Source organism: Zeus faber (assembly GCF_960531495.2).
Source record: "Zeus faber genome assembly, chromosome: 1".
NCBI classification, from domain to species: domain Eukaryota; kingdom Metazoa; phylum Chordata; class Actinopteri; order Zeiformes; family Zeidae; genus Zeus; species Zeus faber.
The window spans coordinates 25729868-25748533 of NC_137193.1; the positions used below are offsets into that span (position 1 = coordinate 25729868).

At 44.5% G+C, this 18666-nt stretch overlaps 1 protein-coding gene across 1 annotated transcript in view; it reads left to right on the forward strand.

Moving 5' to 3' along the window:
* The window catches only part of kcnh8 (potassium voltage-gated channel, subfamily H (eag-related), member 8), a gene marked incomplete at both ends in the record, with an annotated part of 58987 nt that overhangs the window by 32563 nt on the left and 7758 nt on the right, over positions 1 to 18666 (forward strand). Inside the window, 5 exons of the mRNA XM_080019257.1 lie at positions 1099 to 1303; positions 3660 to 3869; positions 5457 to 5656; positions 12226 to 12475; positions 17864 to 18078. Of these exons, the coding sequence (XP_079875383.1) occupies positions 1099 to 1303; positions 3660 to 3869; positions 5457 to 5656; positions 12226 to 12475; positions 17864 to 18078 (1080 nt within the window). The remainder of the gene's footprint in view (positions 1 to 1098; positions 1304 to 3659; positions 3870 to 5456; positions 5657 to 12225; positions 12476 to 17863; positions 18079 to 18666) is intronic.

Sequence of the window (18666 nt, forward strand, 5' to 3'; positions counted from 1 at the left end):
AGTACACTCACATGCAGACCGGAACACATCCAACACCTCCTATAGGCCTCACCCCATTTGGATAACCCTTCTCTCTCTCTCTCTCTCTCTCTCGCTCTCATTCCAGCTGCTATGTGGCTTTCCCTGTCCCACTTTCCGGCCCCTATACCCCCCCATATGCTTCTCGCTTTTTCCGCCAACACCCACCATCTTTCCCACCCACCTTGTCTTTTTTTTTTTACTTGTGTTCCAAGTGTTTTCTGCTCTGTAATTGAAGAAACTATCCTGAGGAGCATCTACAGTAGCGCAAGTAAGATCAAGAGGAAGTAACAGGGGTCTATGGAAAATCAGTTTGTTCCTTTCAGAGATGCGGTGTCTGTGTGTACGTGTGTGTGTGTGTGTGTGTGTGTGTGTGTGTGTGTGTGTGTGTGTGTGTGTGTGTGTGTGTGTGTGTGTGTGTGTGTGTTTGGATGAAACAGTCTGTTGGGTCTTGCTGTGAGCATTTACAGTTTGTCAAAGAGAGAGACCGGCATTCATTGTCACAGCACTTTTCAATTAACATCTGTATTTTCACACTCGCTTCTCTCTCAGAAAATTATTTTGCAAACTCTCTGAGGTCTCCTTGTCTAGATGTCTAGAACATCACAATCTATCTATCTATCTATCTATCTATCTATCTATCTCTCTCTCTATCGCCTCCAGTGGAACACCCTCAAATGTCAAGGAATGAAATGTTGTGGCGCCATTTAATCACCACTCGCCGCAGATTGAGATATCTCGCCGTCCGCCGTGGCTGCGGAGATGTGAAAATGATGATGATGATGACATTGGCAACAAAGGAAAGGAAAAATAAAGTGACAATCAATTGCCTGTGATGTAACTGCTGTGTCGTGGCGCTTTACACTGCTTTCAATCATGAGTCAGGGATTCACACTTTTCACCACCTCAGACCGGTCCCATGCAGAATATGTGATCTGTACCAGTTTGTACCGTCCCAGTCGCCATTTATTGACGCGGTGCCGTTAAATCAAGAAACTGGCATTTAGGTTGTTGGTAAACAAACCGGTCACAATTAAAACCACACCTGCTGCCCTGGTATCCACCTCCCCGCTCCCCTAGGTGTCCGTGGTCCACCTGCTGAAGACGGTGCGGCTGCTGCGGCTGCTGCGGCTGCTGCAGAAGATGGACCGCTACTCACAGCACAGCACAGTGGTGCTGACGCTGCTTATGTCCATGTTCGCGCTGGTCGCCCACTGGATGGCCTGCATCTGGTTCGTCCTCGGCAAGAAGGAGATGGAGGCCAACGCCGTCGCCTGGGAAATTGGTGAGTACGCAGATGCAGGCGGGGGGGGGGGGCGCTTATCAGAAAAGATGATAACACGAGCCAGATGTGCAAGGCGCTAACAGGCGACAATATGAAAGGAAGAGAAGGAACATAAAGCAGAGAGGGAGGGAGAGGTGAGAACAGTGGAGGAGAGGAGAGGAGAGGGGAAGGGGTGAGGGGGTTCTGACACCAGTGTCTGTTGTCTTTGTCCTTTCTCAGGATCATGTGCATTCTAGGAATGTTCCAATGTGTGCCCTGTTGCAGTATCTTTTTAGGGATGGGGAAGAACAATACAATAACGTTCTAGCTTTTCAATTGCAGGGCGACGGGCTTAACTGGAACCAAGCTGAACTGAGCTCAAGCACGACGATTGGTGGTGAAAGGACTGCATTGGTTCACTCAGGAGAAGGATTTCACAACGGCATGTTTCCGTGCCACTTGACACACACACACACACACACACACACACACACACACAACTTTTGTATTTGTGATGCGAACCCAAGTAAAGATCTGTGCTGAGATTTCACTTCAGCAATGCTCGCGTCATCAAAGTATCTCTCTAATGAGCACCGCAGTCATGTAAACAGTGTGCATCTCCTTGTGATTCCTAAATGAGGGGTCAGCAGCGGAATATGACCATGAAGACACGCACACAGGGTGTTTGTGGGTTTGTTGAGAGTGATTGGAGTGATTTGCATTTTAATTAATGACGGAGAGCCGCCCGCACTCCCTCTCAGCCTCTCAGCCTCCAGATCCGGCACATAATGAGGCCCCTCAGGGCTGATTCCTGGTCAGTATCGATGAGCTGCACCAAGCCCTGCAATTACCTCACCCCGGTGTCTCCAAACTGGTCCTGGGTCGGTATCGACTGGGTCATGAGAAGGATGCAGATTATTTTTCTCACTTTCGCCAATTACTGTGCTTCAGTGTCATAAAATGATTGTGGGTCAGTGTATCAGGCGCATAGTGCCCAGCAGGATTAATGTGTTGTGTCTTAATTATGCTATACTTAAACAGACACCGTGTCAGTGTCACGGGGCTATTGGGGGAACTTCTCTCCAATTACCATTCTTCAATGTCAGCCAGAGACGCTATGTGTATCTTCTTGCCTGGTGCCACCTGGACTGACAGGAGATCAGTTCTGTAACCCAGGCATCTGATACGACCCGGCCGCGCGTTTCCAGGAGTGCGCTGCTGTGGACACGGCGCAGGCTTGGCCAGATGTTGATAACTGTTTTAGTGCCGTTGTGGAGACAGCCGCTCTCCAAGGTTTATAGTACACCGTGACATCTCTTGAATCCCCATGCGGACCTGGAGGTGCTGTTAACAACTTGTTGCTGTTGTAGACTGAAGCATGCGTGTTTGGGCAGGGAGACGACAAATAATGTTGAAAATCCTTTTAACCTTTGATAATGTCAGGCAATTTTCTGCCCAAAAAAAAGAAACAATCAGAAACGAGCGTTTTTGTGTCTACCGACCATCCGGAAAGTAAAATATTGGTTTGTTCCTATTTCCTTAGCGTTAATGGAAAAAAAAGCATTGATTATAGCAACAACGACATCCACAACTAGAATAAAAAATCTCTGCTTGGCTTGGAAAACAGGTGGAGAAACGGTTTAGAATTTCCACCTATTTTTGAAAGCTAGTTTGCGTCAAATTTCCTAGCTAAGCTGAACGCTGTACCGCATTAGAATGTCTTGAAGAAAGAGGTTTAAAGGGTGCCTGTTCCATTATCACTGCAGAGCTGTAACAGATGATGCTTTAAGAACAGAAAACAACTCTTGTGAAATGATCAATGTAGGCAAAATGCTAAAAATAAGCAATTTACCATCCATCCATCCATCCATCCATCCATCCGTCCATCCATCCGTCCATCCATCCATCCATCCATCCATCGATCCGTTCACCCATCCGTCCACCCATCCATCCATCCATCCATCCATCCATCCATCTGTCCATCCACCCACCCATCTATTCATCCATCCATCCATCCATCCGTCCGTCTGTCTGCCCATGATCCATCCAAGCATCCATTGATTTATCCATCCATCTATCACCATCCATTAATTATCCATTCATCAATTCATCATCCATCCATTCATCCATTAATTCATCCATCCATCCATCCATCCACCCATCCATCCATCCATCCATCAGTCCATCCATTGATCATTTTGACCTTCAATACAACTTTTACACAATGAATCTATCCATTGTTCCACCTATCCATTCATCCTTTCACCCACCCATCTATCTGGACCCCTTCCTTTACGATTGCTTATTTATCTTTGCATCATCACCTATCCGTCCCTCTCCACCTCCCTTTCTGTCTCCCTCTCTCCTTCTGCCCCAGGGTGGCTCCATGAGCTAGGGCGGCGTCTGGAGACCCCCTACAACTTTGTGGCGGGCGCGAACGGGACAGAGGGCGGCCCCACCCTGCGCAGCATCTACGTGGCCTCGCTCTACTTCACCCTCAGCAGCCTCACCAGCGTGGGCTTTGGCAATGTGTCTGCCAACACTGACATCGAGAAGATCTTCTCCATCTGCACCATGCTCATCGGAGGTGGGCATAAGACCCTAGCCAACACACACGGTGCTCTATCAAAATCCCCAAGCTCCTCCACCAAATATATACACACACACACACACACACACACACACACACACACACACACACACACACACACACACACACACACACACACACACACACACACACACACACACACACACACACACACACACACACACACACACATTTTCAAAAGCTTATTAAATACATCTACATTGGTCATCATTGGATTAGGCCCAAAGGCATTAAATATCTCTAAGTTTAGTTACTAAGTTTAGTTTTTTTACTCTGACCGCCTTTTCACCTCGGCATAAAAGGTGATTTGTTGGAAAAGGGAGTTGTGATGGAGCAATAAAAAAACAACAAAAAAAGTCTAGATCTAAACCCTAAGACACGGTTTGGGAGATGGTGGGAGAGATGGCTGGCTGCATGAAGAACATGTGCATTGTATGCAGATCCTAGTTTGATTTTCCTGGATTACATGTACACATGATGTTGCTTTGGTGATGCTGGCACGATGATAGAAAGGCAGGTGTCTCATGTTTTTTCTTCTTCTGACAATTAGATCAAAATGTGATCCTAATGTGATCATCATGTACATCGTGAAAATTCAATTTCTAAAGGTGAAATTGTAGATATAGTACGGATCTTATACTTCTTAAACCCACATTGAGATTCTAAAGCTATCGTATCTGGACACAATTCAGCCACCGTGGGCAAAACAACATGCAAACGTGAAGAGTGAGAGCAGGTGAAATGAATGCAGCCTCAGGAGAAGGAAAATAATTATTGGATTTAATTTGAGTTGTTACAGTCCACTCTGTGTACCCCAGACACCAAGTGCCTGGGCAAAGACATAAATTCCCCTTATTTTTTATCATTAACCAGTGATTGGTAGATATAAACTGTCTATATTCGATGGGCTCTGTCAGGTTGGATTGATCCGGTTCTAGCTGGATTGGACAAAACTGGGTTTGTGTTTTTTTCAGGATGGAGGGAGGTCGTGGTGGCAGGGCGCTCTCAGGAGGGACGCTCCCCACACTGGCTCTGCTAAATACTAAATGTCCCTCACTGCCTGGAGGCAAAAACAGTCCTTGAAAAACAAACACACACACACACACACACACACACACACACACACACACACACACACACACACACACACACACACACACACACACACACACACACACACACACACACACACACACACACACACACACACACACACACACAAACACCATGCCATCAGTGTGTTGGTGTGAAATGAAAACAAACTCACAAAGCGCCTGTTTAGATTTATGGCTGAGCATAGGTCAAACGTGATGCGCTCGGGGGGGGGAATTGGATTATTGCCCCATCAGAGTAAATAAAGGAGCAAATTTCCTTCTCTCTGCTCTTCCTGTGTCCTGCTTAACGGGTTATAATATTACATTAGAACAGTGGAAGAGGAGGAGAAATGGTAACAAGTTTTTGAAAATTGTTAGCTGATTTTTATTTTTTTAACTTCCCAATCCTGTCAATCGATCTCAAATCAATCTATCCACCTCTCCCTAATTCACTCTCTCCCACATTCAGCACTGATGCATGCCCTGGTGTTCGGTAACGTGACGGCCATTATCCAGAGGATGTACTCGCGCTGGTCCCAGTACCACACCAAAACCAAAGACCTCAAGGACTTCATCCGGGTCCATCGCCTGCCCAAGACCCTCAAGCAGCGCATGCTGGAGTACTTCCAGACCACCTGGTCTGTCAACAACGGCATCGACTGCAATGAGGTACTGGCACCCAAGAGATGCGATGTGTGGGCCAGTGCAGGGCAGCCCAAAGGCTTATGGTCCACAGACACACACAGAAGAGGACACTTCAATATCACCCTCAAGTTTTAATTTCTTCTCTTGATTTGACATTATATATGAATCAATAATTGGGACATTTGGGACACCACAGACCCAGGTATGCACATACATAATATGTATGACCATATGTATGTGACAAATAATCCCTTGAACTTGAACTTTAACTTGAACATACACACACACGCGCACACACACACACACACGCATGCACGCACGCACGCACGCACGCACGCACGCACGCACGCACGCACGCACGCACGCACGCACGCACGCACGCACGCACGCACGCACGCACACACCACCGCTCCGCCAACACATATGACATTTCACACAGCCACCCTCTTGCATTTCAGCCACTGTGTAGGTGCTGATATTATCTTTAAATAAACTGAACTTCCATAATGCAAAGAGCAGAGGCGAAGGGACAGAATACAAGTCAGACAGATTTAGATACAGATAGTGAGAAACAGAATGTGAACATCGTATGGGGCCAGGAATTTTGTATTGCTGAGTAGCCATTTGGCTTTGATGATATATAGTAATACATATATCATACACACACACACACACACACACACACACACACACATATATATATATATATATATATATATATATATATATATATATATATATATATATATATATATATATATATACTGTATATAGTAATGTATATATACATAGTAATACCTTTGTCTGTCACGGCAGAGCTCTTAACGTCAATAATTTAGCTAGATGTTCAATCTTCGATGTTAGGCTTGATTTTGGTGAAGTCATCAACTATGACCCCCAAAAACCAGCATATTCAATAAGACGGTGAAATACAACACATGTGCACAGATTGGAAGCATAAAAATTTAAGGGGGTTACAGATTGTGACACGGGATAATTCCCTGGGATGTACAAAGGCGGGGAGCGGCGTATCATGTGGAAGCAGGAGACACGAAGCTGGTGGTCCAAAACAGCTGCCCCAAACCCCCACGCGCTCTGACAGCTGTCAGAACCCAGTCCGCTGTTTAGGTGGCGCGTGGTGATGATGATGAATCCCCGGCATATGAATTATAGATGCAGCCGTTGATTAAAGCCAGCCCCGCTGCCGATGAGTCATTGATCGGCTCTACATGACAGCAAAGCTCCAGATCTCTGTGCCGACAAGAAGGCTGACAGACAGACTGACAGACGGACAGCAAAAAAAGAGAGACAGATAGTGTTGAGGAATTCACACCGCGTGGACGGTGAAGTTAATCTGCCCGTTAGAGGAAAACAAACTAAGAGTATTAAGGACATTTATTTTGCAGAATAAAAGAGAAAGATACAGAGTACTTCAAAACAGTGATCTGATCAGTGTGCCCTTGGTTCTATTGAAGAGGTCTATATAGAGATGAGAGGTTGTGTCCGATTGGTCAGCTTGTCATTAACAGGACTATACCCCCCAATCATATCCCTGGGTGTTTCTCTCATACAATGATTTAACAGTCAAAATGTTATTGTCCTATATAAAACATGTAAAACATCATTCAAAGAATTGATCATTTGCATTTTTCTCTCACACTCCCTCATTTTGTTCCTACTGGAACAATACCTAAAGGAAAATGCAATAACGCTAGCACTTTATATAATTGACGCAATATAAAATGACATATCAATTGAATACAATACAATTTTACTACAGAGATACCCCAAGAAGAAACACACATCTCATAAAAACTCATAACCAAAAATATAAAAGATAAAAATAAAAGAACATCCCAGACAAAATCCCATGGCATCTCCACCTCAAATTGGCCAAAACTCTCTTCCCACATTTAACAAGAGAAGATTATAAGACCGATAAGGGTTTATCAACACTATACAATGACAATGCATTGAAAACAAGTCCCACTGAGGAAAAAAATCCTGTGTGGAGCCCTTCTCAATTCAAACTAGAAAACAAAAAAATCATGAATTAGATTATGGAATAAATGAACATGGAGAGATTCCATAAATCCATAATGCTATGCAGATTAAGATATGGTTATCACTTAAAAAGGCCAAGAACAAAATTCATTGTGTGAACATATCGACTAACACATCCTATAAGTAAGGATAAACATAATTAGACAAACATTTCACATCTCAACATCTCAATGTCTCAACATCATTAGGCGGTTTCCACTCATCTAGTGGTGTCAACATATGACCATGGGTGGACTACATGAGTGACAGAATGTTCATTTCTCACTTGGGGCTCCTCTTCTGGATCTGGTGTAAGTGAGAGTGGATTGGCGGAGCGGCTGTTATTTCCGGCTGTGGAACTGTGTTCCAATGTTGGGTAATCAACAGGACGATAGCGATGGTAATGAGGAAGATGATCACAGAACCGTGACCAATCTTTTCCTCCGTTAGAATAGTGATCTCAGTTCACGTCCGATGATTCTCCGTCGTTGACGTTTTTCCGTTCCTCTGGAAGGTTGGGGACTTTCTGTCAATGAGATGCATGTACCCACGTTGGTCGTTCTGCCACCTTATCTGCTGCTGCCGTGGTGAGGAGGATCTGGAACAGTCCCTGGAATCTGGAAGTTGCGGATCACCACAGAGTTACCTGGTCATGTAGTGGTCCTTCAAGTGGGACGGGTAGGGTTGCTTTGATCTGGGCACATAGTCTTAAACACTTGGGTCAGAGACACACATTATGACAACATTGTTTGGTCTAGGTCCACGATTGTAAATGGGGTACATGGAATAGTTCTGTGATTCCTATACAGTTATGTTGAATAGCCAACTACAGTCTCAGTATCAAAATAAATGCATGCACCCTAGTGTAACAACAGATTAATATTATCACAATGACTAATATGTAGGAGATAATGTCCATAGAATATCGATTAGGCTACAAAATAATCGATAGTGTGTAAATCATGCAGGGTTTTCAAATTTTCTGAGAATGCATTTCTTGTTACCGTAACATAATCCCGTCTACACAATCCATTAATTAAGTAAAATCGAAAAGTGATAAATACTAACTGGACAATCTGATTGCTCATGGTTAACATGATGTAATTCATATGTGACTTTTGTTGACGGAAGACAGACCTAACCGCATTGGTCTCCCAGTCAGCACTTCATGGGGTGACAGTCCAGTCACACCATGTGATTGTCCTTGCATTCCCATCATCACTAATGGCAGAAATGAAACTCAGGCGAGCTTACCTTCGCTGGGATTCCATTAAGAAAATCTTATCAATTATCACCAAAGAATATTTTAACCATGACAAGGCGTCAGCTTCATAAGCCCATCATGAGGTGTTCGAAAGGAGCACAGGGACTAGAATGCAGAAAACTGGAGGCAGAAACGTCTCTTCCTGCATTGCTCTGAGCACAATCATTATGTTTACTTAATTCTCTAACTATCCCTCCTTTTTGACGAAATGGTACTTACTATGTCAAACAAGCAAAGCAATGAAAAACTAGCGGGAGAGATACGGCTCAGTACATACAGTACAGTACCAAGTTGCTCTGCCACTACAAACTTTGGCTTAATAGTTCAGTGCAAAATGCCTGTAAGTAGAGAGAAAAAAAACCCACAGTTAGTTAGGAATCTCTGTGTCCTCATCTGAGGAGGAAACAACCATTATAAGACAAGAGCAATATCTGGTATGGCGGCTTTTTTGCCTGCATTGGCTCCAACATTTCCTAACGCAATGGGGTCGAGTACATAAATGTAAACAACACAAATAGGAAAATCAGAACAGGAGGGTTATGACATAAAAACATCCAACGGATGTTCTGTATATCTCATTAATCAGCTACACGGCACCGTATCACATTGGTCCGTAAATTTTCATTGAAACAAAATAAAACAAAAGACAGTTTACAACAGATAGAAACACAAACACAACCAGTTGTACAAAATAGATAAACACTGTTCTATACAAAAAACAGATGATGGACAGACAGACAAAATGAAAACCCTCCCAATAGTTATAATTATGAGTCTAAATCATCGCAGCACCTTTCAAAAGCTTCAGTTGCAAGATCTGGGCAGGGCAAAGCCACAACGGCCATCGCTGCCAAGCAGTTCTGTGAATCTCCATAAGAGGGAGGAAGTTCAAGTTCAAGAGATTATTTGTCACATACATATACATACGGTCATCCATATATGCAGTGAAATTGTGGTGATTACGCACAATAAGCTCTATAAGCTTACTAAAAAATACCAAAATGTGCGTAATCGACACAAGGTGCTCACGCAGGCAGCCGCATGGGGAGGCGCCACAATCGCGATTCTGGGTTCTATAATTATATAAGTAATTTCAGGAGAGATTTCGAAGGAAGGAAGGAACAAGGTAATGAAGGAGGGAAGGAAGGGAGGAGCAAAGACAGGAAGGAAGGGGGAAGAAAGAAAGGGAGCACCGAAGGAGGAAAGGTAGCGGGAGTAGGAGCGATGCACCACCTCAAAGTGACATGAGTGAAATGAATGTTGTACATGTTGATGATGGAGAGGGGTTGAAACAAGATAAAGGCTACAGCATGTAATCAACCCAATACCCTCGGCACCAAGTTTCCGAGTATAGTATGCAACAAAACATAATTCATCTCCATAAGATTGCCACAACACAGGTAATATTAACCCATCTCCCTCATCCACAGTTAAAGAAATCCAGACAAACCCAACATGGAGCAGGTGCAAAAGCTTGTTTGAAAGCAACAAAACATTCTCCTGTCTAATGGCTGGACAAGCGTTGCCTCATTCCACGTTCCATGCCAGGGTACGACCTTGCGTAGAACAGAAAAAATAATAAAATAAATATCATGACTCAAATACTGAACGTTCTTTTGGGCTGGCTGGAGTAATAAGAAAAATAATGAAACTATGTGACCATCTTCTTCTAAGTATTATAGGAAGTCCTGTGTATTCATGACACAAGCAGATCAATAAACCGTCAAGATTCAAATTAATGTGCTGCCATTAATAAACTCGAAATCAGCCATCTGTGTAATATGGCAGAAAAAACATTTTCGGAGACCCCACATAACTTCAACAATAAGTTAAGCAACTAGAGAGGGCAAGGAAAATAATAATATGATTCACATACCAAAACATTTCAACCTTTAGTGTTCAATACTATATCCCAAATTTATTTATATATTTTTTACTTATACCCTTAATGGTACAACTAATAACTGCAAGCAATGTGTCAATTTGTGCCACCTCACTTCTAAAAAATAAAAATAAAAATCACATGAAATATGTGTTAAGGTGGTGCAGTGCATTGCACTGCTGCCTCACAGCAAGAAGGTGCTGGGTTCGATTCCCGCCTGGGGAGCTGTTGGCACCGTGCTGCGGCGGGTTATCTCCCAAACAGGAGCCTTTCTGTGTGGAGTTTGCATGTTCTCCCCGTGCTCACATGGGGTTTCCTCCACCTCACGTCAGTAAGGACCCCCACCAAAAAAAACAAACATGCACACATCATGGTCTGACCAGCGATGGACACTCATCACCAGGTCCCCGGGCACGTCCACGAATACTGCCCACTGCTCCTGGCTGTGCCCCCGGAGGAAGGACAAGCCAGGATGGGTTAAACGCAGAGGCCTCATTTCACCGGCCACCATCCAAAGCATGTGCGCGTGTGTGTGTGTGTGTGTGTGTGGTGTGCTGTGTGACGATTAAAGATTGTTATTGTTCTTCTTAAAAAATATATATGACAATAACATAGCTCGCATTCAAATTGAGACCATCTCAAACCCTAGAAGGGCTATTAATAACATAGTAAACACAATCAATGAAGCAATCACTTCCTTCTATAATCTGTGCCTGATTCTGTTTCTAATTAATAATTTAATAACTAACTATTCCAACCATTTCCCAAAATTTGGCGTGTCCCAATACACTGCACGACCGTCCGGTGGCTATATTTATTATTATTATAAATTTTCCTTAGTTATTAATTGATTTTCTTTTATTGTGACAACACCAGAAGTTCCTCGCCTACCCTCAACGCTTTACTACAGAGGGAACAAGAGTACTATTTTGCTTTCTTGCCCTCAACGCTTTGCTACAGAGGGGTCAAGAGTACTATATACCTATAGTTTAATAAATATGTATTCAATAATGTCAACTTTATTATTTCTTAACATAAAAAATAAAAAACAAACAAACAAAAACCACAGTCTCTCTTGATCGATGCAAAATTGGCCACGTGATCTGGTCTTTACAATACAGTTCATCTATCTATCTATCTATCTATCTATCTATTTATCCATCTATGATTTTTAGGGCCCGAGCACCGAAGGTGATGCGAAGGCCCTATTGTAATCCCCTAGTCTGGAGGGCCTGGACCTCAGGGCCAGGCCTGGGCGGTCCTTGGCCTCCCGGGTGAACCGCGGAAAACTGTATTTACCTGGTGATGGGTTGCCTTGTGCAACTCGCTTCCCCCTAAATGCAAGGAAATAGCAAACAGATAACTCACTCTCTTTCTCCTCCCCACCCTCCTCTTTCTCAACAGCTGCTGAAGGACTTCCCAGACGAGTTGTGCTCGGACATCACCATGCACCTCAACAAGGAGATCCTGGAGCTCTCACTCTTCACCTCAGCCAGCCGCGGCTGCCTGCGATCCCTCTCGCGCCACATCAAGACGTCCTTCTGCGCCCCGGGCGAGTACCTCCTCCGCCAGGGCGATGCCCTGCAGGCCATCTTCTTCGTGTGTTCGGGCTCCATGGAGGTGCTGAAGGACAGCATGGTGCTGGCCATTCTGGGTAAGATGGAAGCAGAAGTGTAAAAGGGGCGAGGAGCCGGAATTCGACTATGCTTCCACCTTGCAGATGCCTTTCGCGGAGGCTTTTGTTCTGGATGAGAAGTGTTCACATATCCTGAAGGCTACAGCTCATTGTAAAGAGCCCTTTGTTAGAGAAACTCCCATTAAACCAACTCCAGCAATGCGCCATTGTTTTCAACAATATTCCCTGTCCACAGACCGTAGCCATATCTAGCGTCGTACATGCCAATGAAGAAATAGTTTGAGTATGTCTGAGATGGGGTGTACTCCAAGCCCCAATATCAGAAACAAAGAAAACATCTTTTAAATAGGTGAACGCAGGCAGGGTTTGCAGTTCAGGTCTCAAAGGTCTACGGAGCAGTTCCATCCATAGCGAATAGTCTTATGTCCACTCTGTCTCATTGTAGTCCAGTCTAGTAGTCTAGCCTAAATTAAATCAGTCAAATAAACCAAATTCAATCTAATCCACTCTAGCCAAACCACTCCGGTGCTCAGTGTGCCTACGTTGTCAAGATCGATTTCCACATCAGCTGTGGTTGTCTGTCCTTCAGACAAGTGACTGACATCCACCTATATGATGAACTGCTTTCTTTGACCTTGACTTTCATGTGCTGCTTTCTCCTCGTGACCTTCATGACACAATTTTGTGTGTGTGTGTGTGTGTGTGTGTGTGTGTGTGTGTGTGTGTGAGACTAAACTAAAAACACATCCCCCACATCACTATCCATCATTTTCGTCGAAACGAGACAATTGACTGGCATTGCTCTCATGATCTGTCTGCCAACTGCTGTTATTGAGTTTGTGTGTGTGTGTGTGTGTGTGTGTGTGTGTGTGTCTGTGTGTGTGTGTGTGTGTGTGTGTGTGTGTGTGTGTGTGTGTGTGTGTGTGTGTGTGTGTGTGCATACGTGGGCACTTGTACTTGTAACTCCACTTCACACACCCCTGGTGTTTGTGCATCTGTGTGGGTCTGTGTCCCAGTATGTTGTTTTTTTCTTTGTTTTGTGTGTTTGCCATAGAAACACGTTTTTGAGAGTGCTCCTATTCAGGGACGGCTGAGATGTTTGTTTGTCATTGTGTTTGGGTTCCTGTGGCCTTGTCGGGAGTGATGCACACGTCGGCACCCCTGTGTTTTGTGACTGTCTGCCTCTTGTCCCCCTCGGTGTGCAGTGGGTGGTGTGTGTGTGTGTGTGCGTGCGTGTGTGTGTGTGTGTGTGTGTGTGTGTGTGTGTGTGTGTGTAGGCTTGACAGGCGGAGAGCATCATCTCTCTCTCTCTCTCCTCTCTCTTTCCCTCTCTCTCTCTCCCTCTCTCCCTCTCTCTTTCTCTATGCCCCTCTCTCTCTCTCTCTCTCTCTCTCTCTCTCTCTCTCCCTCTCTCCCGGCTCACCTGCTGACTGTGCAGAAGGTCAGGCTGACACTGAGTGAATGAGCAGAAGAAAAATTTAAAAAGTTTCTTCTTCTTCTTCTCCTTCTTCTTCTTCTTCTTCTTCTTCTTCTTCTTCTTCTTCTTCTTCTTTTTTTCTTTCTTGCTCCCTCTCTCCATCACCCGGTGCCTTGTCACACCATTGAGTCCTCAGCGAGCCTCGCGTTACCAACGGGGCACCCGCCGAGCGCGCCGCACCCCTAGTTAGTGAGAGAAGGAGGAGAGCGGAACGGAGGAAGGGAGGAAGGGAGGAAGGGAGGAAGGAGACGGGGGAAACGATGGTAGGATAGGATGTTGCTCAACAACAGCAACGCATACAGTAGTAGGTAGCCGCTCCACGGATACACACCTACCTACCGTGTCAATTGGCCTGATGTGGGCAGTAAGGGGGAAGGAGAGAGAGAGGGGAAAGCGACGCTAGGTGAAACGGGAAGGGGGGGAAGAGGGAGAGAGGGAGAGATGGGTTTGCCGAGCGGAGAAAACCACCAGCGTGATGGAAATAGAGAGGAAGAGGAGGACAAGGCCGATAAGGCAGGAAGAGAAGCAGGAGGGGGAGGAGGAGGAGGAGGAGTATGGAAAAGGAGGGATGGCGTTGAGAGAGAGGGAGCGAAAGTGAAAGTGGCACAGAGGGCGAGAGAGAGAGAAAGAGAGAGAGTGATTAGAAGAGGAGGTGTGATCTGAACTCGAGTGGAGGAGAGGGGGGAGGGAGAGGGGGGGGGGGGGGGGAGGCTCATCACAGTGGGTTTTTTTCATCCAAAGCTCTATTTTTTAAATTAAAGTCAATTAAACCCTCTGGTTAATAGTGTTCCGGTGACAGTAGATTTATTAATCAATTTATTTATATTTATTTTTGATTTTTTTCAGAGTTGCCAGAGTATTAGATAATGGATCTGAGATGGTCCAAAGTTTTCATTCCAGCCAACTTCAGGCCAAGCTCGGTGCTTTTGGTGCTGGGTCTCATTTCTTTGATCTGTTGTTCAGTTCCACCCGATGGCAATATATCACCCGTTCAATTCACCTTGGTAGCACCCGCTCGCAAAAACACACAGTGATCCTCCCTTTCCTTTTTCATTCTTTTTTGTTTGTTTGTTTGCAATCCCACAAGAGTAGTTGATAAAAGGATGAAATTTGAAGGTTTTTGAAATAATAAAAAGGCATAATATAGTATTGTTTGTATAGTTTAGACCTAATTTGTTATAAATAAGGCCCACAGTACCGACCCACAGTAAAATTGATGAACATGAACATGAACATGAACATTAAATTAAGTCATCGGAAATCCTCTTGGGGAAAATGTTAATGCAATAAATTGCATAAAAAAATTTGCTTTTTACCACTCAGTGGACCAAATCTGTCGTGTATGACATTATTTTACACAAATTTAACATTAAAAAAACATTGTGATTTTGCGGTCTAAACAAGAAGGAAAGGCACTCTCGATGGAGCTTCTTATTTTGACAGACAAGTAACAGACAATAACATGCAAAAGTCAATTAACCAGAGAGGAGAATGAGAAGACTCAAAAAACGTCTGCCAGCTGCGTTTACCTCCGGCTGCACCTGTGTTCTTTGTAGTGTAAAAAAGAAAGCGAGAAGAAAAACAGATGGATGTGTCATGGATAGGAGTGATACACTAGAAACAACCGGCATACAAGACGGATAGAAGATCAAATAATCGACTCACCGTCACCAAAACCTGAACAGTCTGTTGGCTGCTGTGAGATGCAGCGGTGGAAAGTAAGAAAGTGCATTTACTTCTTTTCTGTACTAAAGTACTCTTTTCAACTATCTGTACTTACTTAAGTATATTCAATTTCAGAGACTTGACTTGACTTTAAGTCCACTATATATATATATATATATATATATATATATATATATATATATATATATATATATATGTATATACATATAAATCGGGGACTGGATCTATCAAACTGCTGATTTACAGTGAGATTGCTCATCAATGATTCAATTGGTCCCTAACCTTGACTTATGACACACAATAGTATTTTGTTTGTAAATAGAGCTCAACAGTGACTGACCACTTTTTGAACAGCTCCGGTTTCAGGAAGTGAATTTCCCATTCATGGGTTGGGCAGAGCAACGTTTCAGAAAAAAATTCTCTGAAGAGTTTTAAGCCTGGAACCAAGCCAACCAACTACGAGATGAATTGTGAACATAAAACATTTGATTCTGAGAAAAATAAAACATTTCAAAACGGAAAAAAAGGCAAAGGCACAAGCAGTGGCATAATGATGGTGATAGGCCCCGGTGCAAATATTTTGTTGGACTCTGCCCGTGCGCACATGCACCCAGCCCGGCTCTAGCCATTTTGCTGCTCTACGCAATCTGTAAGAGAGTTTCCTTTACGCATAGTTCATTATGCACGGTGCTTCGTTTGTTTTGTACAATAACGAGGATGTGGGGTAAAATAAAATAGCCTAAATCCAAAATTTTCATTTGGAGGAACGGGGGCAAGGGTACGCACAGCAGAGCGCATTGCAGGCGTGGGAAACATTTCCCTGGTAACAGCGAGCTGCACCAATCAGAGATTTCACCATTACACAGGATCATGGGTAGTGTAGTACCTCTCTCTGACATTGGGAATTAAACATGTTTTTCCTTAAACAAGGATGATATCATACGGACTTGTGGCTTCTACAGGAGCATATAGTACCATCATTTCACAATCTCATAACTCATGGTCTATCTACCTTGGATGGTTCCAACATTTTGGCTAATAATCAAAACCTCGATTCAGAATATGAATGGGGTTTTCTCTTCAGTAAATATAGTGTTGAGCTCTACTGTAATCAGTACATTTGCATGAGCACTCATTAGCAGAAAAACAGGTTCACTAGGTACTTTATGCTACTTTATACTTTTCGGCTCTGTTATATCAGTTCACTATCTACGATAAGTACTTTTGCTTTTAAGACTTTAAGTACACTCAACAGCTCTCAAAAAAATACATTGGACACAAATGTACAAAATTACTAGAAGGTGGTTATTTCACTTTCATGAGTGACATTTTCTGTACTTCTTCCACCACTGGTGAGATGGGATTTAACCAGCAAAAATGCAACTTAATATATGGGGTAAGGATAAACTGAGGAGACCACCTCAGTCAACCACTGAGCGGAGACCACACCCCAACCACACCTACTGCCAATCAACTTTACATAAATATACCGTACAGATCCATCCCTCATTTGGGTGTCTTGGCTTTCGCAACCCACCACCTCCCCATTCTCCCCATCTCGCTCTCTCTCTAGCTCCCTCTCTCTCTTTTTCCCCATCCCTTAGGAACCACCAGGGGGATCCGAAGCCACGGCTGAGGCCTGAAGCCCTTTAGACTCTCTTCCCCTTCCCGAGTCAAGGCTACTGGTGTTCCATCCTTCACTAAGCTCGCCATCCATCATCCCACCCATCAGCATGCCGAAGCACCGATTCACCAACATAATACCCTTACCATCAAATTTGTCATCCATCATCACCGTCATCTTGTATCTTCTATTACTTTGCATTTCGCATATTATCTTCAGTCAATTACAACCCAATCTATCTGTTGTGGTGTGGTCTCTAACTCTTGAAATAACTAAATAAATGATGCGTAGCTTGCAGAGCTAGTTCTATCAGACAACTTGACAGCGCCACACACTTCCACACCCTTAGAGGCTGACCTGTTTCTGTAGCCAATCCATCCTGCTCTAGCTGCTTTGCTGCCTGCTTTGCTGCCTGCTTTGCTGTGTTGCTGTTCTCCCTCCACCTCCCCTGCATCGACTATTCTATCGAAACGGAGGATTCAAGCTCCCAAGAGCCCAAGTGCTAACCTCAAACCATGCAAATTTCTCTCTCTCTCTCTCCCTCTCTCTCTCTCTCTCTCTCTCTCTCTCTCTCTCTCTCTCTCCCCTCTCTCTGTCCTTCTCTCTCCCTCTCCGGCAGGTAAGGGTGACCTGATCGGGGCCACCATGTCCATCGAGGACCGGGCGATCAAGACCAATGCCGACGTGAAGGCGCTGACTTACTGCGACCTGCAGTGCATCAACCTGAAAGGGCTGTACGAGGTGCTGGACCTCTACCCCGAGTACTCGCATCGCTTTGTGCAGGACTTGCAGCAGGACCTGACCTACAACCTGCGGGAGGGACACGAGACCCGCGTGAGTCAAGCTGTTCCCTCGGGTGTTTCCACTCAGCAGGTTTCATTTGGAGTATAATCTCACTGTAATACAGAGGATGCTCTCTGTGGCAGTTCCTCTTGCCACACGCCACCCTAGTTGCGTCTCCAGGGCTCTCCGGCACAGAGACACAGAAAACGATAGGTTGTAGACACCAGTTTATTGCAGAGAGGAGGCTAGGTGGAATTAACCAGGAGCAGATGGAACATGTCATGACAGGGCTCCTATCCTGAGTGTGTGTGAGATGGGGCTTTTAACCTGTTGCTCGTTAGCCCAACCAATGAGCAACAGGTATGCAGCCATCCTGACCCAATCACCTATATCCAGGTCAGGCTGCTCAAACCATCCCATCCACACATCACACTCTCCAATTGCTGGGACGAGTAAAATGAAGGTTTCGGCGTATGAGAATGATTGATTTGACTGGGAGAGAGGGAAGCGGTGGAGGTGGTGGAGAGGGGAGGCGGGGTCAGGAGAACAGCAGAGGTCTAGGAGGAAGGGCTGTAGGAGAAAGAATGAGGCAATGAAGGAGGGAAGACAAAAGAGAAAAATAAATGAGAAGACAACGGA